General features: G+C 39.0%; 1 protein-coding gene across 7 annotated transcripts in view; it reads left to right on the top strand.

Annotated features, from left to right (window-relative positions):
- Nucleotides 1-27,670, top strand: part of ANKS1B (ankyrin repeat and sterile alpha motif domain containing 1B) — a 1,992,519-nt gene that overhangs the window by 1,252,404 nt on the left and 712,445 nt on the right. For 2 of the 7 annotated variants that reach the window (XM_006888510.1, XM_006888509.1), the window contains exon 15: nt 6,653-6,759. In XM_006888510.1, the coding sequence (XP_006888572.1) occupies nt 6,653-6,759 (107 nt within the window). Of the gene's footprint in view, nt 1-5,956; nt 6,078-6,286; nt 6,760-27,670 lie in introns of those variants that run through there. The other 5 variants (XM_006888513.1, XM_006888512.1, XM_006888515.1 and 2 more) reach the window with 4 other exon arrangements.

The raw sequence follows: 27,670 nt of genomic DNA, 5'->3' as shown, positions 1-27,670 counted from the left end.
TTTTATTTTTCTTCTTTCAAATGATTTTTAGTACAACATATATCTATTTTTTAATTTTCCCCCATTCATTCGTTGTTGCACGTTTTCCTCCCTGCCCTCCTCTCCCCCCAATTCTTTTTTATCTTTGAAAAAGAAATTTCATTGTTATACAATTCCCCCCTCAAGTCCACAGTCCACTTTACTATGCATTTCTTTTACTTAATCTTGTCATGAAAATAATACCTAATCCTATATTCCTTTTAAAAAGTTTTCTCCCTCATCGTTTTAATGCAGTATACATTATTTATCTCCTCTTTTCTTAGGTTCCCCAGAATCCCAAAGTCAGTCCCTTTTTACAGCAGTGGCACAATGCAGTATTTGTCCTTTTGTGACTGAGATATTTCATTCAGCATAATGTCCTCCAGGGTCACTCATTTTGTATAATATTTTTTTAATTCCTTGCTTTTCATCAGTTATGCTTATTTTCCTAATCTGAACTCGCCAAACTTATTTTTTAAAATATTATGTCAGAGAAAAAAAATTTATCACATATGCTGAACTTTAGTTTCCTTGTCTGTAAGGTAGGCTACTAATTCACTCCACTGCCGAGGACATGCTGTTGTGATGGTGCATTGTTAAGGCTACTACTGCAGATAGCAACCCTGTAAATAACCTCTCAGAATTTGTCCTCTTCTGTCCCATCTTCATGAGATCCACCACATTCATTCCCATCTTCACAGTCACAGAATCCATCTCTTTGAGGCTCTTTTAGCCCTTAATAACTGTTACTTTCTTTTATCCTTCCTCCTATCTCACTTTTGAGATGTAGAGGAATTCTAGTTGAAGTACGAAATTTGCCCAATAACTTCCTGTTATGCTTGGAGAATTGTAAGACTCCAATAAATGGTTCTAAGTTCAAGAATCATTGTGCAAAATATAATTAAAAAATATTTACAAATCAGCCTTCAGATACGAACCGAGATACTTTCACAAGTTTGATGCATGATAAAGCAATTTCATGAAACTACAGACAATGTAACTTGAGACTTTTCTTCTTTCTTCCTGTCTTTGCCCACCTCTTCTCACTCTGCTTTCTCCAGACTCCTCCCCTCAGTCCTGCATTGTTTTCTTTGGTCCTCATGGTTAGCTGATGATATAGGAGAATTCCTGATGAGACCTAGAAGGATTTAATGGTTACAACAATGTGATTCAGGCAGGCTTTACAAGTATTTTTTAAATAGTAACCTGTATTCTCTCTGAATTGTGTGTTTGTACAACAGCCTGAACATGAAATAAACCCTCAATACTTTCTCCTTCGCCCATATCCCACCCCCACATTCTCTCTCTCTTTGTATTTAATAATAGCTGAAAATCCCAAGAAATCCTTTTCTAATATTATTAATTCAAAGAAAATTATTTCAGGACTAGGGTGTGTGTGACATTCTGATTGGTACTTGGTCTCTGATTTGCATCTTAACTAATGAAATTGGATGGGCTGGCAAATCAGCTTATGCCTTGCAAAGCCCAATTATGATAGCATTTGATTCCTATTCATATAGTTTATCTACTTACTTACAAAGATCATCAGAAGGGCCATTCTCATTATGGTTCTAGGAGAATCTGTAAATTAGTCTTACTCTTAACCCTACCTTGTACCATTTTTTTAATTAATTTTAATGAACATTTACAGAGATTTTGGATTTCCATTCACTCATTGTTGCACTTTTCTCCCAGCCCACCCCTCCACCCCTCCCCCAGTTTGCTCCTCTATTTGAAAAGTAAAAGAAAAATTCTTTCATTGGTGTAGAATCCCCACCCCCACACACTATGCACTCCACTATGCAACCTTCATTCTGGACTCTTTTCGTAACCGTAATACCCAAAAATATATCATTTTTAAACTACATTTTTAAAGCCTGTAACTTATTGTCATTGAATAGATTCTGATTCATAGCAACCCTCTATTGGGTTTCCAAGGTTGTAAATTACAACAGGAAATTAACTGGCTTTCTTCCAGGGACCTACTGGTAGATGTTAACTGCCTGAGATGTGCAGCCTTTGGGTTAGCAGGACAGCTAGCTCTGGACCATCTTACCATCATTGTTCTTGTTGTGTACAATGAAGTGGAAAACCAACTCATAGCTAATCCTCCAGAAGGTTTTCAGAAGCAGTAGAGCAGCTGGTAGATTTGAACTGCCTGCCTTTAGGTTGGCAACACAATTCTTTACCACTAATTCGAATTGCAAATTGGCATCTTACTTCCAGCCTCTCATATCAGTTACATTGTTCGAGTACAACCACTTAAAGTTCATTCTTTTGTGGATACTAATTCTTTGATATTCTTAAAAAGATCTGGAACTTCCAAGGGATAATTTAGAGTCAAGTACCATTCTGTCCACTGCAGTAGTGCTCTGGGATGCTTTCTCAAAGAGAGAAGGATAATAAAGTCCAGAATGGAAAATGAAATATGAAAGTATGACCATCTTCTTTCAAATAAAAAAAATTCATAAACTTTAGATGTGTTTAAAGCTTACCTTTTTTTTACAACTGAAACTAGGAGTATTTTATTTCATTTGAACTGTGAAATGTTATTTGGCTTAGAAGGTGCATACTAATTACTATGCAAAATATTAACAAGATATAGTTCCGGTTTTCCATCTGATTGAGGGTCTTTCTCTCTTTAACTTCCACCTTTCCAACCTTGATGGATTGGTTAACACAGTGATTGCATCAATGTGATTCAAGTGTGTCAGCGATGAGAATGGCACAGGAGAGGACAGGGCTTAGATCTATTATTCACAGGGTCACTAGGAGTTGAACTAGACCCAATGGCACCTAACAACAAGTTCTGGTTTTAAGGAAATGAGTTTTAGACACAAATAGCTGTAATGTAAGGTAGAAAATGTTTGTTGTAATAGAGGGTCTGAAAATGAGAGACAGAGAAGGAAGTGATATATATGTTATGGGGTATTGGAAGAAGTTTCAGAAAGCTGAAGATTGGGAAGAATATGAGGACTTAATAAAACCAACAAAAGCACATCATAGGCTGTCTTTAGAGAAGCTCACCTGATAACTAATTGCACTTGTTGGTTTTAGGTGACGTCATGTCTTCTGTGTCTCATGGTGAGCCTTTGTATGACAGGCTGAACCCTTGTTAATAGTGAGCCATCCTGACAATCCCTGCCTTGCTGAAGCCCATTGTTGTAGACACTGTGTTAGTACATCTCACTGAGTGTCTGTCTTCCTCTCATTAATTGTCCCTTGACCTTTCCAAGTATGGTGTCCTTCTCTACAAAATGACCCCTCCTGATAACATGCCCAAAGTATATGAGGGAAAAAAAAATCTCACCATCCTTGCCTTCAAGGAGCACACTGGTTGCACTTCTTCTAAGACAGATTGTTTTTTTCTTTAAGCAGCCTATAGTATATTCAGTATTCTTCATCAACACCACAATTCAAAGGCATCAGTTTTTCTTTGGTCTTTCTTATTCATAGTCCAACTTTGAAATGCATATGAAGCAATTGAAAATACCATGGCTTGGAGCAGGTGTACCTTAGCCCTCAAAGTGGCATCCTTATTCTTTAGTATTTTAAAGAAGTCCTTTACAACAGATTTCTCCAAAATTATAAGTGCTTTGATTTTATTCTTCTGTTTCCATGGGTATTGATGGTGGATGCAAGTGCAATGAAATACTTGACAACTCCAATCATTTATCTCTTTTTCATTTATTTTATTTGTTTGTCCAGTTGCATTTTTGTTTTCTTTAAAACATGGTGAAGTGTAATCAGTATTTAAGATCTTTGATCTTCATTGGTATGTTTTTCGATTTCTCTTCACATTCAGCAAGTAAGTTTGTGTGAATAGCATATTAAAGATTATTGATGAATCTTACTTCCATCCTAATGACACATTATTCTTTATAAAGTCAAGCTTCTCAGATTATTTTCTGATCATATAGTTTGAATAATTGTGGTAAAAGGATACAATCCTTATTCTGCACACCTTTCTGGTTTTTAAATCTTTCTATATCCCCTTAAGTGCTGTTCAAACTACTGATTCTTGGTCTATGCACAGGTTTATCATGAGCATAATTAATTAAGCATAATTAATTATAATTATTAATTTTAATAATTATCATAATCATAAAAAATGAATTAATCATAATTAAGAGTTCTAGAAGTCCCATTCTTCACCATGTTATTCATAATTTATTATGATTCACTCAGTCAAATGCTTTTGCACAGTCAGTAAAATGCAAGTGAACATGTTTCTGCCAACATGTTTCTGCCATTCTCTGCTTTTAGCCAAGATGCTTGGGGAAGTGAAATAACATCCACTAGATCATGAAGACCCCAGAATGCCATCAGAGGGGTTTGGAGTTCATTTCGAAACTAACGTTAAAACCACAAAAGAACGCAGAAACCAGGAATAATAATGAAAACTGCATCTTTGGCAGATTAATCCAATACCTGAATAGAAAATAGACAAAAACCTCAGTGTTGCAGGTTGTTTTATGCTGTTGAAATGGAAGTAACTCATCACGGATCCTCTAAGTGAGTTTTCATAAGCTCTTACACTGCGCTGAAGGAGATTGCCTGTCTATCTCCTATGGAGCAGCTGGTAGATTTGAACCACATCCCTTTGGGTTGGCAGTGCAACTCCTTCCGACTAAGCCTCTGGAGCTAGAAAGACTAATTTTGTGGTCATTGTGGCATTAGCCCAGCCACACCTGAACTAAGTTCACCAAAGCCAAATAGATAGACGATAGTTTCAACAATGTGAAACAAGAGGTAAAAATGAGGGAATAAATTTGAGAGGCTTAGTCTTGACAAATGACAAGAACTTGGGGACTGATGTCAGCAATAACAAAGGGGAGTGAAAGATGTCTTGAGGTTTAATGCCCATGTACTGATGAGGTTGACAGTTTCCTTGCAAAGAGTGAGAAAACAAGGTAGGATGAGATTTAGGGAAAGAAAAAAAAATGTTTCATTTAGTCAATAAGTATTGAGCATTTACCATGCCCCGGGCACTATGAGGGGGCTTAAGATCATTATGTCTACATTTTTAAAGCACATTATGAGCAGGAGGCGCTGTATCAATCAGTGTGACTCCATTGGCAGAATTGGAGCCAGTGAGCAAGAGTAAGATAGGAAGTAAAATCTCTTTCTATTGAGTGGAGGAGGCTTCTTGTTAAGTAGTAAGACCTCCAAAACAGGCAATATTTAAACAGAAGTAGACTGATACTCTTCCAGAAATATTCTGGCAAGGGATTCTTGAAAAATCAAGAAGAGAGAGGTTCAGCTAACCTTTCTATATGTTCTCTCTTAATCTTAAGAGTCTATTTTTCCAGATGATCTAGTCTTATGAGTTCTATTATTAATCTCCTGTTTCTCACAATTATTAACTAAATTACGCAGTCTGCCTGCCATTCAGTAAAACTCACACATTTACATCTGTTATTCCTGAATTATTTTTGGTTGGGGCTCTTCTTTATTAAAAAAAAAATCTACCCAGTTAATGTTAGCCTTTCTATCTAATTTAGATGGTAACACTGGTAAATTGAGTTATAAATACCAGGGTTGGTAGAGGAAGGATTTTTTTTTTTTTTGCTTGGTAATATTTTTGTATGGGGGAAAAATCCTTTAAAAAAAGACATGAGTTCCTTTGCCTTCAAGATAGTGATGCTGTTTCTGTATTTTGCTGTAATTCAAGGAAGGGGGGAAAATATATATCTCAGTGTGCTTCATTTTGATACAGCAGTCTTAAAAAAAAGAGTTTTCTCCAAGCACTGTAAAGCTGTGTATCCAATACATTTTATCTGTGCTGCTTTTTTGAAAAGATGATGATAATGATGATGATGATGGAGGAATGAAAAGGAGATAGGGGTCCTAGAGTAAGACACAGCTCTAAGCTATAGTTAAAGCATTGCATTTCCTGGTATCTTCAGAAACGTAAAATTCCACAACGCATACCCCTGTAACGTGTAACCAGTATGAAGATTCAATTCAGATTTAAGCACTTTGGTTTGCTTTTGAATCTTGCTATTTTCTGCATTTGTTTTGACTGCTCTCATCATTCAAGATTGACGCTTGGATGGGTGTGTAGGAGGAAGCAGCAGCAGCAGGCTTACAGCTTGCAGACAAAAAAAAAATCTGCCTTATCTGATGGCTATTATTGAAAATGCGAGGTGTAGCCTGGGCTGGGTAATGAAGGGGAGCGAGCGAGGGGGAGCAAGGAGCGTGGAGCTGCATACTGATGAGTGTAGGAGTACTTGATAAAAAGAATTCTGGCTGCTGGCCGTGCGCGGCTCAGTGTGGAGTACTCCAACAATCACACAGAACGCAGACCAGCCTAAGCTGACAGCTTGATATGCCTTCTTCTGCTGCCTGGTTTTGGGGGCTGTGTGACGTACCGGTCGGTAGTAAAGATTAATATGTAAGAAATGTGGAGCTAGGATCAAGTCATACTCCACAGTCTGACTGGCAAACTATGTTTTACTTCTGACTTTGCTCTCTCGCTGAGAACATTAATCTGTCAAGCTGGCGGGCTCCTTTGATAGCAACTTTCCCAGGAGCATGATGTGGCAATGCCACCTCTCAGCCCAGGACTACCGCTATTACCCTGTGGACGGCTACTCCCTGCTTAAACGCTTCCCTCTTCATCCTCTTACAGGACCCAGATGCCCTGTCCAAACAGTGGGACAATGGTTGGAAAGCATTGGGCTACCTCAGTACGAGAACCACCTGATGGCTAATGGATTTGACAATGTGCAATTTATGGTAAGACGCTCTCTGTTGTCCACGGAGCTGCCTTTTGTCTGTCTTTGCTGCTTCTGTGTCTTCCGTGGCTCTGTGGCAGCCTGGTTTGTGCCCAGACTGGTCAGTTTGATATATGTGACTGCCTCTGAAAATCGGATGCCCTTAGGACTGAAACTTACTGCGTACATGTTAGGCACTTGCAGAAAATGAGATCTGCATGCATCCATATACATATGGATCATATGAATGAACTGGTGAGAGTGCTATTTATAGGCAGTGGGAAAAGATTAGCATTTACAGTCTCCCTGTCATGCTTTGTGTGGTTTTTGTACATTTGGCATTTTAGAATCCTCCGGTTGGTTTGTGTCCCTCTTCTGCAAATTCTGGATTCTCAAAACATATTATTTCATTTAGGCACTGGTGTTTAGTGGTTCGTTAGACAATTGGTCATGGTGACTATGTGAAGATCTGCGTTTTGTGGGTTTGATTTTTTTTTCTTGATAATTGTTCAATAAGCAGTTTCATTAGCAAACTGCCTCAGATGGTCAGTTACAGAGAACGTTCACTTCCTTCCACATGCTGTTAGAAGATCAGTGAGGTATTACTGATTGTTACTTTAGGTAGAAAACTAAACACTTCTGTCAATTAGCTGTCAGTGTTTAGAAAAAAAGAGATTAACGGAGAAAGTACATTTGTGGACTTCTGAGTTCTGGCTGACATGCGGTCTGAACCCCTAGACCCCATGCATGCAAACTTCCCCCTCTGCTGAATATAGGTGAGGAGGGCGGACCAGGTGATATGGAGAGGGGTAAGACAGCTTTCTAATCATTACGTCCCTCCCCCCACAGCTCTTCACTTTCCCTTGGTAAGCTATATCACAGCCCTTATTACTTTTACTTGCTTCTAAGGTCCCACCACATACACACAACAGATCTCTAAATTTAGAGAGACCTACATAAAATAAGCATGGAACACAGAAATGGCTTGTACAAACAATGAATAGCTGTTTCTAAATAAAATACCAGGTCTGACGCCTGCAGTTTATTTAATACTGGAATGGATCACAAAATGCTGAGAGGTAGTCAGATTTATTTTTTTTTTCTCTCCCAGGTTATTCCTGAAGCCTGACTTGACTATTGTATATTGGGAAAGGGTTATTAACATTGTTCAACTTTTGCTGCTGCTTCAAAAATGTGTATGCCTGAGCTTAAAAGAATTAAAAAACCCAACCAATTATACCTAAATGAGCTATAAGTACTTGTGCATATAAAGCTCTTTATAAGCCTATCCTTTAATAATGAAATGCAGCTACCCTTAGTTTTCATGTTTACAGAGTACTGTCACTATTCAGATACACAAGCTACTGAAGGCATTGAAACAGGAAGAAACTGAAAGTTCTTCAATTGCTATTGAGAATCTTGGGGCACTAAGCAGATATAAGAGGGACTTAGAACACCTAAGAGATAACACTAGGAATTAGACAAACTGTCAAACATAAAAAAACCCCAACAAACCACCAACCCTATTGTCACAGTAGTAAAATGCTTGACTACTAACCAAAAGGTCAACAGTTCAAACCCACCAGCCATGCCTCAGGAGAAAGATATGGCTATCTGCTTCAATAAAGACTGCAGCCTTGGACCTACTGTAGGGCAGTACTGCTGTTCTCTGTGGGTTCACTGTGTGTGGGAATCATCTCAAGGGCTATGAATCTGGTATTTGGTGTTGAAAACATAAAGACAGACTTTTAACCAATGTTTATATGTACTGAACATTTTGATAAATCTTTCTTTTCTCCTTATCTCTACTTAAAATAAGGCATTTTGCCCAAACCTTTCCCACATTTTTTTCTGGTCCCATGCATTAAAAGTTAGTTCTTTGGAGTCCCTGGATAATTTGACTAGTCTGAAAGATTTTGATTCAGCATAATTCTCCTGTGAATGTTAAACACTTATGAGCAAATATAATGCCTCTTTGAAAGGCTTGAACTGAAAGGTTAATCAAACAGGTTTTGAATAAGCATCTGTAGAACATTTTTAAAAATTCATGAATGAATTATATATAAGCACGACAAAATGTATCTAGGGTACCACAATCCTGGACATACATGACAAAATCCATGTCTGATAATCTCCATAGATGATTCTTTTTGATTTGTTATTTCTTTAGTTCCAACTATCTTGTATCATTTTCCTGAAAATAAGAACATATTCTGATGCATCAATTGAATAATTTTTTCATGATACAGAATATTTTAAAAAATCCAATAAAACAAAACTTTTAAGGTCTCCTTGAGAAGAGTTAATTATGCAAATAAAGCAAACCGTAAAATGTATCATTGATAAGTGCTTTGCATGCTGTGTTTGCACCATATGTTTGCTCTGGGTGTCATGAGAGACCAGTTTCTACCTTTAGAAATTATTTCTCTATCTCACATAATCTCATTGATTTAATCATGAACTTAAAGTACCCTTTAAGAAACAGATTCCCTTCTTGTGGTGAAAAATCTGTTGGACTTGCTTCATCTCCATTTGGTATCATGTTCTAGCTTTTGTTTCTCTTGAAGCACATTCTGACCTGCATTTATTCATCTTGTTGCCTAAGCAACAGCTACCACACTCCTATTAACCATGGTGTAGTGTGGGTCTCATTAGCATTTTCAAACAAGACAGTAGGCATCAAGAGGTTATAATTAATATTGGTTGAAACATCCTATTACATGCAGGCACAGGTAAATTTTATTGAGGAAAAATTCTGGAGAATTTTTTTCCCTATTTAATTTTCCATTCATGCATGTGAATTTCGAAGGTCTATATAAGTAACTTTCAAAGTAAAGTGCTTATTGAAAACATTAGCAGTGCACAATAAATGGATGAGTTCGTCACGTGGCTGCGTTAAACTTTGCTAAAAATGACTCAGATAATTTCCTAGATGTTGTTGGAGGAGAGGGCAAAGAACCTCCTTTGAAATACCCATGAATTACTGTTATTACTGTTCTTCAGGTTATTAAGGCTTGTCCTTGATTTTGTAGGTCTGTGAGTTATTTTCAAGATCTTCACATCAGAATTCAAAACTTTTACTCCACATACTTGTTCTTGGTGTGCAGAGTTGTTGTGCAAATAGCTTAGGCCTTTTTGTTCCCTTCAAACGATAAAATGAATATAAATCTGTACAAAGACTAGCTACAGAAGTACATCAGGTCACATTATACTTTAGGAAAGTTATAGCTATGCTAAATTCAGTGGCTTGAAATCAAAGGCCCCCTTTCAACATCTTTTGAAGGCTTTCTCAGGTCTCACCCTACCTGTTCATCCTGTCTGAAATTCCATATCAACACCTCCCTCCTGGTTAATCCTGTCTTTCTGCTGCTCTCTGGTCCCTGGGCACACGGTCTGGGTCCTCAGCATCCTATCTATTTCCCACAGATTGAAATAGACAAAATGTTTATGGATTTCAGCTTTATTTTCTTTAAAACAAACAGTTGATTACCATACAAAGTACACATCATTATCCTTTTTTCTTTCTATGCTTGCTTCCACTATCATATTTTTCTGGTTCTATCCTGAAGAATGTTTCCTATGTTTTGAGTCTCAAAGATGGTACTCACTTGTCCTCTCTCCCCTCCCCTCCCCTCCCCTCCCCTCCTGGACATCTCTATTGCTTCCTGTCTCCTCTGTCTTTTCTCTCAGAGGTCTAACTCAATCCCTATCTTGTTTATGTTGGTTTCCTTGAGGACTAGAGTCCACGCAGCCTCTCTCTTCAATGAACTCATGTAGTAGATACATTCAGAAAGAAAAATTACATTTGGCATGTCATTACTCACTCCCTAGAATCAGAAGTTAAGTTTTCATTTGGCTCTATCTTGTCCCCTCAATTAGATTGGAAGCTCAAGTCCAAGTTCTATGCAATCAATTTTCTTGCCTTTCTTACAACTACCAGAACAATACTTCGGACATAGAAGTAACTCTCTAATTTCTAGACGTGTGTATGTGTGTGTGCTGTTTCATTTTTAAGCGAGACACCTCACTTTGCCAGTGGGAGCATGAGGCATTTATAGCTTTCACTCATTCATTCAACAAACATTTCATAAACCTTTCCACGTGTCAGGGACAGTGTTTAGTATTAGGCATAAAATAGTGTATATGACACAATCCTAACTCTCAAGTAGGTGAAATATTTTCCTTCGTTTTATCATATTATTTGCTTCCATACACATATCACAGGGATCTTGCTGTTTGGTCTTCCCCATTCTTTGGCATATGAACTTACTAACATGTGGTGTGTGCGTATGTGTAATCTAAAAATTGCATGAGAGAGTTTATATTATAGAAGAAAGTTTGACTCATAGGCTCACAATAGACTCACCAACTGGAAGTTCTGTTTGTAAACTCCATCTTCCTATATGATTCACTATCTCTGAAAACCCACTGTAAGATCAGCTACGAGTTGATTCCAACTTGACAGTATGTAATAGTAGTCAAAAGAGAGGAAGAATGAAGCTCTTAACAATTCATTTATTTTTTTTAGCTTCGACTGTGTTTCTAGCAAAGAGCCCTGGTGGTAATAGCCTACACATTGGGCTGCTAACAGAAGGGTCACTGGTTCAAATCTACTGCTACTCTGTTAGTAAAAAGGAGCCAGTATACTCACTCCTATAAAGATAAATAGCTTTAAAAAGTCTATGGGACAGCACTACTCTGTCATACAGGGTCCCAGTGAATCAGAAGTGACTTGAGGACGCAGTTAGTGTTTCTAGCAATTGTCATCTAGGTTGATATGAGATTGTCTGACCATTATGAAAATGCTTCAGATGCAGACTTTACATAGTAATAAAGATACCACGTGGAATCCTATCTGAATTGGCGGGGTTTTTTAAAATATATATTTGGATCAATGATGTTCATACAAGATTTTCTGAAGGTCAAAATGAGACCCTGAAATAAAGCTACAGAGTTACTGGAAGTCACTTATTTGGAAGAAAAATAATTGAGCAAAATTGAATTGATAAGTATTCATTTGAAATTCTTTTCCTCCCATTTTCATGCTGAAGGACTTGCCTCTATGTGTCAGTGTAACTTTTCCATAAGAGCATCTTTTGCAGTTGGCCTGAAAAAATAACCTCTAAAGTATCCTAGTAGCATATCAGAAACTGAGGGAAAAAAGTGAAATAGAAAAAGAAATTTGCAGTTCCTATATGTTAAAGAGGACAGAAGGAGAATTGATGACTTTGAGCTGTGGTGCTGGAGAAGAGTATTGAACGTACCCTAGACTGCCAAGAAAACAAACAGATTCATCCTGGAGAGGGTTAAACCAAACTACTCCTTGGAGGCAAGGATTCTGGTTCTTCATCTGACATACTTTGGGCATGTTGCAAGGAGGGACAGGTCCTTGGAGAGGGACATCATGCTTGGGAGGGTAGAGGGACGGCGCAAGAGGGGAAGACCCTCTATGAGATGGATTGATTCAGTGACTGGGGTAATCGGGATGTGTGTGTCAGAGGCAGTGTGATTGGCACAGGATAGAGCAGGGTTTAGGACTGTTGTACATAGGGTCGCTATGAGTCGCAAACGACTCGATGGCACATAACAACAACAACAATATGTTAAAGAAGATTAATAACCCTTGAGAAATATTAACTAGAATTTTTTGTTAACTTGTTAGCTGGAGAAATCTTTACAAAGTTGTTGGTATCTGAAGATATGAGAGAACACTACCCATCATCTGCCAAGTGACTCCCTGATTCTGAAGCAGAATCTGAGCTGAGATGTTGGCCTTATTCAACATGCAGCTATAATTTCCCAATCTCACTGAAGGCCAGTATTATAAATTCAATGCAACACACACACACACACACACACACACACACACACACCCCGAGTGATTTCAACTAATGAAATTCAAAATCTATTGAGACCTAAAAGTCATTGAGAGGAAGAAGTCATTCTTTATGAGGACAGTAGCTTAATTACAAATAGAATAGACAATAATCTCACACACTGGCAAGAGAGAACTATATAAAGTAAGACTTCTCATTTCCACTGTCTTCTCTAGGATTCAGCTTACTCATATGTGAAATCAATCTAATAAGGGATCCACAAGAACTGTCCTTCTGGGTTATTATTTAATACTTGGAGCTCTTTAAGGATGCAGGCTGCAGTATTGATGATGGCGAGACTATTAATTGTCTTTGTCTATCCCATTAGTCCTGGACGGATACTGATTACTAGGGCAGCAGAAAGACTCCCTGTGGGAAATGAGGGCATGTGGAGGCGTGGCCATTTCAGAAAATCAACCTTCAGAAAAAGCATGAGTCGAGCTTCTAATCTGGTGATGCTAACAGGAAAAGTGCCTTTTCTTCGACTTGGAAGTTATTCTGATTAAAATATTAGGCATTCACATATACTGTTCCATTTCCTGAAAATGCAGTACTAGGACTCCCAATACTAAATAATGGTCCCATGAACTGACCTTTGATTAAGTCAGCCAGCATATTTGCATAATTTGATCTCAAGTACTGGGACTCAAATGACCAGACATTTGGGAGGAGCAATTCACCTCATGGAATTTACCCAGACTGCTTGCTGCTTTACAGTCTCATTTTGTGAAATCTAGCCATAGTCATATTTCCCCCCTCATCTGTAAAAGGAAAAAGCTCTCAAATAAATGTTCAGAGGCAGTATTTTCTCACTTGCAGGTAACTCCTTAACCCCAGTAATCCAGCCGGCTTCGCAACTCTGCTGCTGAAAAGGGTCCCAGTTACCATGGGTTTGCTTCTTGCCAAAATCCTCCCAAAGGTTCCCTGATTCCATGCTCTTTCTTCCTCTTTACAACATCTGGTTTTAACTATCCACTCCTTAGAGATTTTTACTGCCCACGTGGTACTGAGAATGTCACCATGTTCTCCAATTACCTCCCTTCTTCCTCGCATCTCTCTGCGTGGGTGCTCCTTCAGCCTCTCAGTCCATTGAGGGAGAGATCATCCATTCTCATAGTCCCAAACCCATCCCTACTATTCACCTTTACCACCTGGCTCCTATGGGCATCAACTAATTAAGAAACACTTTTATAAACTTATATGCATGCAAAGCTTTTGACACACATGTGTCCCACAATAATTCCCCAACAGTCTCACTCACTGCGGCCAGAGTGTGCTGGAAAGCATGCTTTTGTTTTACCATGCCCCTCTGTTAAAAAGCTCTCAGTGACTTGCAAACTCCAAACCAAACCCATTGCCCTCAAATTGATTCTGACTCATAATGACATAAGAGAGCTCTGGCGGCCTAGTTGATAAGGAGTTGCACTGCCAATCCACAAGCAGGTGGTTCAAATCCAGCAGCAGCAGCTTGGTGGGGAACAGATGGGCATTCCCCTCCCATGTGATTCGCAACCTGTGAAAACCTGCTGGAGGGCCAACTGTGAGTGGATTCCGAGGCGACAGCAGTGATTTTGGTTTCCTTTCCATAACGACATTTGGGTGATTATTTTTAAAAGCCTTAATATGGCTTTCAAGGTCCTTTATGACCTTAGCCCACATAATCTTCCACTCTCATCTTTCAGTGTTTCTCTCTTTGTAGTTCTGAGACAGCTGTGTGTTTCTTCTTCCATTGTCGGTCTTTATACATACTGCCCTCTCTGCCTGTAATGGCCTTCCTTGTCCTTTTAACTTGTCTGACTCCTTGGTATCCTTCAGCCCTTAGCCTAATTGGCACTTCTTTAAGAAATCTCTCCTGACCCTCCAAGTATAAGTTAAGAACTCTTCCTCTGTACTTCTCTTTCTTAGCATCTTTATTACTGCATTGTACTATTGACTTACATATCTTTAATTTTTTTTTCTATCTCCCTCACCTCCATTCACACGCATTCTAGAATAAGGAACAGTAAACTTTTACTGTAAATGCCCAGATAGTGACTATTTTAGACTTTGTGGGCCATGTGGTCTCTTTTAACTTCTCAACTGCTGTCATATAGCATGGAACCTGCCATAAGCAATGTGTAAATAAATGGGCATGCTTGTGTTTCAGTAAAATTTTGTTTCTAAAACCAGCAGATTTGGTCCCTAATTTTCAGCCCCTGAACTTAATTTTGAACTCCTTAAGAGTAGTAAATCTACTTGGACCCTCAGTATCTCCAGGTGAGCACATGGTTTGGTAGACTCTTAGTAAATGGTTGATGAGGAGTGATGGAAGAAGTGGAATGAGAAGGAAGGAACAATAAAGGAAGAGAGGGAACCAGGCAGGTTCATATCAAGATTCTGGAGGCTGGTTTGTCTAAAGAGAACCTCAGTAAAGAATTAAGCAAGATGAGTCCATCGGGGGTCCTGACAAACACTGAGGAGAATGTTTTTGCTTTCACCAAGCATGCGGAAGTACACTTTGCACCAGGAGTCTGTACAGGCAGAGGAACAAGAGAAACACAGCTGCAGAGGAAACCTGCCACCTCCTCTGTTTGGAATCCTTTTCTTTCCTTTGTTTCAATTCACCTGATTGTGCATCACTATTTATAATCCCCCTTACTTGTCACTTCTTTTAGGAAGTGTCTTCTAATACTCTCTAGTATAACTGCTTCTTTTCAGTGCACCATGTTGTTAGCCTGGTGGTGGTGCTGGTGGTGGTGCTGGTGATGATGGTGGCAGTAGTTAAATCCCATCGAGTCACTTGCAACTCATAGCAACCCTACATATGATAATTCTGAACCCTTTCCTATCCTGAGCCAATTTTACTGTCTCTGAAATACCTACTCCCATTACCCCAGTCACTGAGTCTATATGTCTCACCTAAGGTCCTCCTTTTCTGCACTGTCCCTCCACTTTTCCAAACATGATGTCCTTCTCTAAGGACTAGTCCCTCCTGACCATTTGCCCAAAGTATGTGAGATGGACTCCCAAAATCCTTGCCTCCCAGAAGCAACTTGATTTCACCCTCTCCTGGACAGACCTATTTGTTCTCTTGGCAGTCCATAGTATGTTTAGTACTCTTCTCAAGTCAAAAACATTGATTCTTTTTCTGTCATCCTTATTCATTGTTCAGATCTCTGATGCATAGCAAATAAGTGCAAAGACTATGGCCTGGATCAAGTCCACCTTAGTCTATAGACTAACATTGTTGCTCTTCTGTACTCTGGAGAGATCCCTGACAGCAGATTTTCATCTTTTTATTTCCTTGCTGCTGGTACCAAAAATGTTGATTGTAGAGCCAAGAAAGTTGAAGTTATCAACATTCTCAATCTCTTTTTACTTTATCATAATACTGCCATTTGGCCCAATAGTGAGAATCTTTGTTTTCTTGATGTTGAGCCTCAATCCGTATTGAAGGCTGCAGTTCTTGACTTTCTGCGGCAAATGCCTTAGGTCCTCCTCTGTTTCAGGAAGCAGGGTCATGTCAAATGCATAGCACAGGTTGTTGGTGAATCTTTCTCCAATCCTGATGCCACATTCCTCCTTATAAAGTTCAACGTCCTGAATTTTCTGTTCTGCATGTAGATTGAAAAGTTATGGATATAGGATGCATCCCTGATGCATTTCTGATCCATTTCTGATTTTGAACTATGAAGTGTTTCCTTGCTCTGTTCTGACAGCTGCCTCCTAGTCCAAGTATAGGTTTCACATAAGTACAATTACATGTTCTGGGATTCCCATTCTCAACGTTAGCCACAGTATGTTGTGATTCACATAGTCAAATGCCTTTTCATAATCAATGAAACACAGGTCATAATCTTAAGTGTTCAGGTAGTTGGCTCTCACCCTAGCAAGTGAATTCCTTGAGGGCATAGATTGGTTTTCCTTCATATTTGAATTCCCAAAAATCTACCAGCATGCTTGGTACATAGCAAGGTTTCAATAATATTAAACAGACTTTTAAGTTCTCTACACTTCATATAAATTATCTCTTCATTCTCACCCTATTTCTTTTATTGGATGATACCATTGTTGTTAGGTACCATCAAGCCAACTGTGATTGATAGCAACCCTATGGGCAGCAGATCTGAACCTTGTCCTACACTGTGCCATCCACACCATTTGCTCAAGGCTACTGTTAGTCACTGCATCAGTTCATCTTGTTAGGGGGTGGTTCTGTCCTTCTGTCTTTTCCAGCATGATGCTTTTTCCCAAAGACTGGCCTTCCTGACAGTCTGCCCAAAGTATGTTTCTCTGTCTTTGTTCCTAAGGAGCTCTCAGATTGCACTTCCTCCAAAACAGACTTGTTTCTATTTTAACAGTGCATGGAATAGTCTTCTCTAATACCACAATTCAAAGGCATCTGTTGATTTTTCTTCTGTCATCTTTATTCATTGTCCAACTTTCTGATGCAGAGGAAGTCATTTAAAGGACTGTGGTTTGGATCAGGCACACCTTAGTCATTCAAATGACATTCTTGCCCTTTAGCACTTTGAAGAGGTCCTTGATAATGTCTTTTCTCAGTGCAACATATTTTTTTTCCTTGACTGCTTCTCCATGGATGTTGATAGTGGATGTAAGGAAAATGAAATAGATGATAGTGTCAATCTTTTTTTCTCCATCTATCATAATACTGCCATTTGGTCCAGTGGTGAGGATTTTTGCTTCCCTGATGTTGAGATGTAGTCCACATTGAAGACTATAGTCTGTGATCTTTGGTGGCAAACACTTCAAGTCCTCTTCACTTTATGCAAGCAAGGTTGTATCGCCTGTATGGTGGAGTTTATTGATAAGTCTTCCTCCAGTTCTTATGCTGCATTCAAATGATTTCATAATTCTTAGCATATTTCTCTCAGTAGGTAGAGTATCCCTGCATATGCCAGTGATGGAATGCAGCTCACTAAGGTTAATTAAAAGCAGGAACTAGAGTTCAAAAGCAGGTTCCTCCAGCCTGAAAGCTACCCTGTCAATTCACTAAGATCACAGTCTCATCCCTCCCTCCATTTATTCAGCAAGCATCACTGCATCCTGTTATATTTTTGGCACTAGATAGAATACTGACCCTGCCATCAAAAACTCGCCATTTGCTGTACTTAGCTTCTGAAGGACTTCCTAATCCTGTTTCTTATCTTTCTAACTCATCTCCCACAACTTCTTGAAAGAACTCTGGATTTAGCAGATCAGAACTCTCACTGTGAAACAAATGAGCGTCTTCACTGTATCCATGATTCCCTGTCTACCCAGAATGTCCTGCTCCTGACTGCCTATGCAGGAAATGGATCCTGATGGCACAGTGGTTACATATTTTACTGCTATCCAAAAAGTCTGAAGTTCAAATCAAATCAAAGTATCTTTGGCTTCTCCAAGGGAGACAGATGTGGCAGTCTGCTTCTGTAAATATTTATAGCCCCAGAAACTTGATAGAGCAGTTCTGCTTTGTCCTATAGAGCACAAGAAGTCAAAATTGACTCCATGGCGGTGGGCTTGCTTTCTGTGCTTGTTCAAGAAGGAGCAACTTCTCATGGCCCAGGTGCCTACAACCTGTCCTATGAAGCCGTATGTTATTGACATGGATCCTGCCTTCTTCATCAATGTTATCCTTTTCCCTTTGTAAGCTCATCTTTGTGGGAGAAAGGTGAAGTAACAGTCTCTTGTTAAGATTTCCAGCCCCAGAAAGCTGATGGAGGGTCGCTGAGAGTCAGAATCAACATGACAGCAGTCAGTTTGGAGTTTGGGTTTGAAAGTCGGCAAGGAATCCCAGTGGTACAATGGTTAAGCATTTGGCTGTTGACCAAAAACATTGGTCGTTCAGTCCCATTAACAGGGAATAGATTTGGGAATCTGCTCCTGTAAAGACTGCAGCCTGTGAAGCCTATGAGGCAGTTCTGCTCTGTTCTGTATAAACACTATTAATTGGAATTGAATTAATAGCACACAACAATGACGACACAAACAAGCCCTCTCTGTTTGATTATCTGTAGTCCCACCACTGTGCCGTCTGCCACACACTCACACCTCTCTGCCTACTGTTCTGTGCTGAGAATATACTCCCCCTGCATGCTCATTCTTGCCCTGGGGTAGCCCTTAATTAAAAATCCAGCCTTAGAGGACCCCCAGGGGAACCTTAAACAAATCATTAATCTTACTCAAGGACCCAGTTGGCTCCCCCTAGTATTCTGCTCACACTTCCTTGATGCTTGTTTATCATGTGGTTGTAATGTATCATCGAGTTGAAACTAACTCATCACTGACCCTCCAGCAGGTTTTCAGAGGCCATCAATCACAGAGGAGATTACCCATCTTTCTCTCATGGAGTACCTTGTGGATTTGAACCACTTACCTTTGGGTTGGCAGTGCAAATCTTTATCCACTAAACTACTTGTTGTTAGGTACCACAGAGTCTAGAATTATTGAGAGTGACCCTATAAACTTTTAACCCTGTCCTAACCTGTGTCATCTTCATCATCTGAAGTGAGTGAACCCATTGCTGCAGTCACCATGCCATTCCATCTCAGTCCATCTTGGGAGTCCTATTCTCTTTCTCTGATGCTCTACATTCCCAGGCATGATAGCCTTTTCAAGAAATAGCCTCTCCTGGAAACACATCCAAAGCAGGAGAGACAAACCTTTGCCAACCTTGCCTCCGAGGAGTACTCTGGCTGCACCTTTTCCAAGACCTATCTGTTCATTCTTTTCAAAGCCTATGGGACATTCAGTTCTCTTCTCCCAATTTATTGTTGGTATGTGCTGGCTCATAGAGCCCTTTGAACAATGACTCTGAACCTTAAACTATCCTGAGCCAAAACTCAACATCTCTGACATACCTGACCCCATTGACACTGTGTTACTCTATCTCATCTGGAGTCTTCCTCTCCTGCTCTGATCTTCCAACCTTCCAAGCATGATACCCTTATGCAAAGACTGGTCTCTCCTGAAAACATGCCCAATGCATGTGAGACAGATTTCCAAAATCCTTGCCTCCAAGCAGCAACCTGGTTTCACCCTCTCCAGAACAGACTAGGATACTAAAACTCCCTAAATTCATCAGAGAGAGCTGAATTAACTGCTTTTTTCTGTGACTTTTGCTCTTGATGGAAGAGCACTGTCTTTAGTGTGATTTTTCCAGAAACTACAACATAGTAGGCCCTCAATCAGTGTGTACCAGTGAATTCTTTATCATTTCTCATATTGCCAAGAATGGCCAAAAATTGCCATTCAATAAATACTAAATTTAATTAAGCTAAATCTACTTGACGTTACTTAAGATCCAACTTACATAAACAATGTTATTATTTAGCCAATCATAGCACTATCTTCCTAATAATGTATCTTTGTGCACATGCTGGTACTTACTTATACCCACCAAGGTCACATTGCTAGTTAATATAAAACAAACAGAAGCTTCCTACTTTTCTAGCCCTATATTTTTTCCATTTCCTTTTTGACCTCTACTTGCCCCTATATAGATTACATTTTATTTATTTGACAACTTTACAGTCAGTCTTATACAAGAATTCTAAGGGAATAGGTTATTTAATAAGTAAAGTTTTATAGGAAATAAAAGGTAACCAATTTAACAATATAATTACTGTGCTTCAAGAACTTGTTATACTTTTTTACACTATCTTTAATCCCTCACAACTTTTACAAGATGTGCAGTATTATTTAGGTGTTGTTGTTATGTGCCATTGAGTCATCTATAAGTCATAGCCACCCTATGTACAACAGCCCTAAACACTGCTCTATCCTGTGCCAATCTTATTGTCTCTGACATACCTACCCCATTACCCCAGTCACTGAAGCATTCCATCTCATCAAGGGTCTTCCTCTCTTGTGCTGTCCCTCTACCCTTCCAAGCATGATGTTCCTCTCCAAGGACTGGTCCCACCTGGTAACATGTCCAAAGTATGTCAGACAAAGCTTCAGAATCCTTGCCTTCAAGGGGCTTCCTGGACTCACCCTCTCTAGGATGAACTTGTTTGTTCTCCTGGCAGTTCATGATATATTCAGTACGCTTCTTCAGCACCACAGCTCAAAGGCATCAATTCTCCTTCTATCATCCCTGGTCATTGTCCAGCTTTCTGATGCATAGCAATTAATTGCAAAGACCATGGCCTGGATTTAGGTTTTAGAAATTAAAAAAAAAAAAAAACTTTACTCAGTGTTTAGTGCTGATCCAAAGCACTGAAAATTCAAACCCAGGTTTACCTGAGTCTAAATAAGAAAAGCTTTTTATAAGAGTTGATGGAGCAAGATGAGCAGAGAATATATGGCTTCTGGACAAACAAAAGTAACGTAAGTATCTCTTGTTCTGGGTTGAAAGTGGTGCCTATGCAGAAGAGAGGTAAGAGAAAAGATTTAACTCATGCAGAGGTTGGGCTGTGCAGACTAAAAGAATACAAATGAAACTCAACTTCAAGGTTGTTTTCAGATTGCAAGAGCCACTGAGTGAAAATCCTTTCAACTTTCGCCAAACAGTAGACATTTTCATGGAGGACTTTATTTTTTCTACACTGCAGAAGTTCCCTTTAAAATGCTAATAAAAACAAAACAAAAACACCCACGAACATGGATGTCACTTTAGGGATGAAGGTGTACCTGGCCCAAGCCATAGTCTTTCCCGTCCCGTGAAATTCATGGAAAAACTGGACAGTGAATAAGGAAGTCTGAAGAAACAGATGTCTTTGATTATGCTATTGGTGAAGAATACGTGTGTACTGAGAACTGCCAGAACAGTGAGATTTGTGTTAGAAGAAGTATGAGCAGAGTGCTTCTTAGAAGTAAAGATGGCAATGTTTCCTCTCCCATATTTTGGGCATGTTAACAGAAGGAGCAAGTCCCTGGAGAAGGACATCATACTTGGTAATGTGGAAGGTCAGTGGAAGAGAGATCTTCAAAGAGATAAAGATCACAGTGGATGCAACAGTGGTCTCAAACATAAAAACAGTCCTGAGGATGCTTCAGGGCTGGGAACTGTACTCATGATTACTGTGAATTTTGAGCAAGGATTTTGAAGCTCTGTCTCACATAGTTTGGGCATGAGGCCAGGAGGGACCAGTCCCTGGAAAGTACATCATAATTGGAAGGGTAGAGGGACAGCACAGGAGAAGACGACCCTGGATAAGTTGGATTGACACAGTGACTGTGGCAATGGGTTGGTATGTTAGAGACGATGAAGTTGGCTCAGGTTTGGGCAAGGTTCAGAGTCATTGTTCATAGGGTCACTCATGAGTTGCAGTCAACTTGATAACATGTAACAACAACAACAAAACCATCATCCCTCTTAAAGTTTAATTACTCTTTTTTTTGTTATATATTTTTAGACATTGTAATTTGAAAACAAATCCAAGCTAAAAAGCTGGAGAGACAAAAGAGTAAAGGTTATTGGTTTCCACTTCCTTGACCTTCTCCCAGGACACCCATGCTGCTAACCTGAGAATTACATGCAGATCACAGACAGTGGAAGCTGCTCATTCTTTCAGGAGCTTGTGGTATGAAATAGTAGTGAGAAATAAGTGCCCTCCTGACTCTACTTATAAATTATAGAGGCATATTAGGAGGGGAGAAAAATAGAATGAATAATTAATATAGGCTTCTGAATATCAGGTCATTGATTTCTGCCCCTCGAGTCCACAGAATTAAATTTCAGATTGTTAAACTCTTCCCTTCTCTCCAACTGGAAAGATGATTAGGATCCACATCCAAAGCATTGTGGGACATCCTGGGTTTGTGAGCCAAAATCTGTGTAGCTGACTGGCAAGTAGAATTAGGTTTGTCCTTTTAGAGTTTTGAAGGAGATCCTGGAATAAGAGGACTAGAAACTAAAGTATCCTGAGTTTATTTGAGAGGAGTAATATTGTACGTTCTCTTATCAGAAAAGAGAAACCTTAGAAAGAGGAAGCCAAGCATTTAAGATCCATTAGGCCTGTACGCTGCTGCCACTTCTCTGCTAGCCCAGAACAAGGGAGCAGGAACCTGTAGCATGGTGTCTACTCCCCAAATTTTTTGCTCTTTCAAATAGAAAAAAAGCATATGATCACCTGCTGACTTGAGATTTTTTGGGGGACAAGAGAAGAGTGGACTCTAAACTAGTACAATACTTAACCACTCAACTGTTTATTTGGAAGGTTGAGGGTTCAAATCCATCTAGTATCACCATAGAAGAAAGGGCTGGCACTAATCTTTAATGCTTACAGCTGAGAGAACATTATGGACTACATCTACTCTACCGATCAGAAGAGTATCTGCGAGTTCAAAATGACCTGGCAACATCCATCAACAACACATCCCTGAAGATGCACCCAACTTACTTCCTGGCCATAATAATGATATATTGGAATTAATACTACCAAACATTTTTATTGAACCTTTGAAATGTTGATGAATATTCTTGAGTTAGAAACGACCCACAGCTGATCCTCCAACAGGTTTTCAGTAGCAGTTAATCAAACAAGAAGAAATTGCCAGTCCTTCTAGTGGATTCCAGCTACATGTCTTTGAGATTGTAGCACAGCTTCTTACCACTAGGCCACTAGAGCTTCCTACCTCTGTTGTGCCTTATGCAATACTCATCTGTTACCTTAATTAATCTGTGGGAATATATATGTGTTATTATATTTATATATAATTTACATATATAAATTTTGTACAAATGCTCTAAGTCTTTCCTGCAACCTCTGAATTAGCCATTTAGATGCTCTTGGTTGCTGCTGTTGTTTCTCCACACTTCCCTTGGGTCCTGTGTATACTTTTATTCTTCTTCCCTTCACAGTGAAGCATCCCAAAAACAATAGCTACACTTACTGACCTACTCTTTAACCCCTATAATAAAACTGAAATTATTTGTGTACAGTGACCAATGAACTCTTTTTTAATATAGCAATATTAATTTTATTGTCATGGTCTGGAAAGGAACATACAATCTCTCAGAGATTTGTATGCTTATAATAATTCTTTGGAATGATTTTTTTAAATTAATTTTCATGAAAGTTTATAGAGAATTTGGATTTCCACTCATTCATTATTGTTCTTTTCTCCCTGTCCACCCTTCCACCAGTTCACGCTTCTCTTTGAAAAGTAAAAGAAAAAAATTTTCATTATTATACAGTCCTCCCCCTAAGTCCACTTCACTATGCAGCCTTCATTCTGGACTCCTGTCATGACAGTAATACCTAATCATATATCCCTTTTAAACAGTTCTCTTCTTCCTCTGTTTCAATGCAATATACATAATTTATCCCCTTTATCCGCTCTTTTCTTTCTTTCCCCCCTACTTTGTTGTCAGTCCCATTCTACAACAGTGGCATTATGCAGTATTTGTCCTTTTGTGATGAGATATTTCACTCAGCATAATGTTCTCCAGGACTATTCATTTTGTATAATACTTCATGAGTTCCTTGTTTTTCAATGCAGTGTAGTATTCCATTATGTGAATATACCACAGCTTCTCTATCCATTTGTTAGTTGATGGGCACTTGGTTGCTTCCAACTCTTTGTTATTGTGAACAAAGCTGCAATAACCATGGGTGTGCATATATCTGCTTGGGTGGCAGTTATAGTTTCTTTAGGGTATATTCCAAGTAGTGGAACTGCTGGGTCAAATGGTTTTTCTATTTCCAACTTTTCAGGGTTTTTTTGTTTTTAATTTTTTATTTTATTCATTTTAATGAATGTTTACAGAGATTTTGGATTTCCATTCATTCAGTGTTGCATTTTTTCCCTGCCTACCCCTCCCTCCAGTTCTCTTTTCTCTTTGAAAAGTAAAAGAAAAATTGTTTCATTGGTATACAACCCCTCCCCGCCCCCACCCCCCAAGTACACTCCACTATGCAACCTTCTTTCTGGACTCTTGTCATAACCATAATACCCAATCATATATTGCTTTTAAACAGTTCTTTCCCTCACCTGTTTCAATGCAGTATAAATAATTTATTTTCCTCAGTCTCACCACAACCCTGATGTTAGTCCCATTCTACAACAGTGGCACTATGCAGTATTTGTTGTTTTGTGACTGAGATATTCACTCAGCATAATGTCCTCCATGGTCACCCATTTTGAATAATATTGCATGAATTCCTTGTTTTTCAATGCAGTGTAGTATTCCATTGTGTGAATATACCAGAACTTCTCTATCCATTCATTTGTTGATGGGCAGTTAGGTTGTTTCCAACTCTTTGCTATTGTGAACAAAGCTGCAATAAGTATGGGTATGCATACATCTGCCTGACTGGAAGTTATGGTTTCTTTAGGGTCTATTCCCAGTAATGGAATTTCTGGGTCAAATGGCATTTCTGTTTGCAACTTTTTGAGGGAGTGCCATACAACCTTCCACAGTGGTTGTACCATTTTACACTCCCACCAAGAGTGAATAAGGGTTCCAGTTTCTCCGCAACCTTACCAGTATTTGTTGTTTGCTGCTCTGTTAAATATTGCTATTCATTTTTTTATCAGAGATTTTAAAAAATGTTTTTATTTTAATAATTTTAATGAACATTTGCAGAGATTTTGGATTTCCATTCATTCATTTATTGCTGCACTCTCTCCTCCCCAACCTCCCTCCCCACCCCCAGTTCACTCCTCTCTTTGAAAAGTAAAAGAAAAACTCCCTCCCTGGTACACAATCCCCCTGCACCTCTTGCACCGCCCCAAGTACATTCCACTATGCAACCGTAATTGAAATTGTGCTATTCTTACTGGACTGAGATGATATCTCATAATTGGTGCATAATAGGTGCACCATTTTACACTCCCACCAACAGTCATTAAGGGTTCCATTTTCTCTGCAACCTCACCAGCATTTGTTGTTTGCTGTTCTGTTAAATTTTCTGACCAAGGAACTCTTAAATGCCAAATTTAGTATACTCTCTGCTGTCCTTACTTACTGTAACTTTGATTCTGTCAACTGCTCCTTTCTATTTTGATTTCCATGACATCGTTCTCTCCTGTCCCACTGGCCATTCCTAATGTGTTATTGCCTTTGTGGCTCCTCCTTCCTCTCCCCTCCCCTTGGGTAAATCCACTGACCATCTTTTCTTCTTACTCCCCACATTGACCTTAGGTGACCTCATATTCAATAAAGGCAAAAATCTTCTATCTCCTATATTTCAATGAACCCTCAGACTCAAAGACCACATTAAAAGTGGAATGATCTTGCCCCAAAAACTTGTTCCTGGGAAAGCCACCAGTTGTGTAGAATGCTGATGAAGGATCAAGTAAGACTGCAGAGACATTGGATTTAGCAGCACAGAAGCCACCAAGGACCTTTACAAGAACATATTGATGGAATAAAAGAGACAGAAGCTATATTTCACTTGGTTAAAGAAGAAATAGAATTGTTAGTAGTTGACAGAAGTTTTTATGAGACTGATAATGTGATGGAAAAACATGATTTAGAAATCAAAGGAGGAATTTTTTAAGAAGAAAAGACTGAGATAATTTTTTTCATTAATGAGATTGATTAAAAAGATTTTTATACTGAAGGACAAAGAGAGTTGAGTGGATGAATAAGAACAAGTGTTTCGGGACATTCTTGATGTAACAGGAAGAAAGATAGAAAGGTGAATACTATAGTGAGTTTCAAGTTTTTGTTTTTGTATACTATATGTTATTTTCCTTTCATTTTGAGGGGTTAGGGTAGAGTTGGGGGAGACCAATAATAGCTGTCCCAGCTGGTATGAAGTGTTATCTCATTTTGTCTCTGATTTGCATTTTCCTAATGTCTATTGGAGCTGGGTGACCTAGATGCAAGAAATTGTACAACCAAACTCAAAGGTACATGGTTCAAATCTACCAGCTGCTCCACAGGAGAAAGATGGACAATCAACTCCTGTGTGATTTACTGCCTCTGAAAAGCCACTGGAGTGTCAGCTGTGATGCAGTTCTGACCCTCCAGTATACAACAACAAGACTAATGATATAGTATTGCTGAGCATCTCTTCATGTATTTGTTAGCCTCTTGTGTATCTTCCTTTGAAAGAATGTCTAGCCCAGTCTTGTGCCCATGTTTTTGTTTGAATTGGCTGTGTGTTGATAACTTATAAGAGTTCTTTGTATTTCTAGATATCAAACTCTTACCAGTTATATGATTTCCAAATATTTTCTCAAACATAAATTGTTAATTTTCCTCTTTTTTAAATTTTATCCTTTAACGCACAAACTTTTGAACTTAAGTGAAATTCAGTTTGTCTTCTTTTCCCTTTGTGCCTCATATTCTTTGTGCCTTATAGTCCACTGCCCCAAACAAGGTCCCCCAAAGCTTACGTTTGTTTCCTTACAAAAGCTTTGTGGTTTATAGAGAGGAAATGGAAAGAGTTATCTTGTATTCTGGGGATTGTAGTCGGTGTCATAATAGAAAATACACATGAATGGCTGAATGGAAAATATGCTCTATAAATTCTCACTAAAATAGCAATCAAAAACCCATTTAGATGGAAGAAAAAAAACCACATAAAAGCTAAGTAGATATCTGTCCTGGAGAAAGTGAAACTAGAGTGCTGTTTGGAGGCAAGGATGGTGGAACTACCTCACATAGTTTGGCATGTTGTAAGGAGAGGTTACTCCTTGGAGAAGGACAGCATAATTGGAAAGGTATGGAGTCGGCATTAGAGAGGAAGCCTTCAACAAAATGAATTGCACAATGACTGTAATAATGGACTTGTGTCAGAGAGCGTGGGGACAACACAGGATAGGGCAAGGTTCAGACCCATTGTTCACAGGGTAACAGTGTTAAAGTCAACTCAGCAGCACGTAACAACAACATAGATTGAGATAACTATGATATATATAGTTATATAACTATATAGACAGTTTTACTCTCAATCTATGTTGTTGTTATGTGCTGCTGAGTTGACTTTAACACTGTTACCCTGTGAACAATGGGTCTGAACCTTGTCCTATCCTGCGTTGTCCCCACGCTCTCTGACACAAGCCCATTATTACAGTCATCGTGCAATTCATTTTGTTGAAGGCTTCCTCTCTAATGCCGACTCCATACCTTTCCAATTATGCTGTCCTTCTCCAAGGAGTAACCTCTCCTTACAA

Source organism: Elephantulus edwardii, unplaced genomic scaffold (assembly GCF_000299155.1).
Source record: "Elephantulus edwardii isolate Elephantulus edwardi_28Jun2011 unplaced genomic scaffold, EleEdw1.0 scaffold00068, whole genome shotgun sequence".
Classification (NCBI taxonomy): Eukaryota; Metazoa; Chordata; class Mammalia; order Macroscelidea; family Macroscelididae; genus Elephantulus; species Elephantulus edwardii.
The sequence above is the reverse complement of the archived record's forward strand: the minus strand, read 5'-3'. Positions and strand labels throughout refer to the sequence as shown.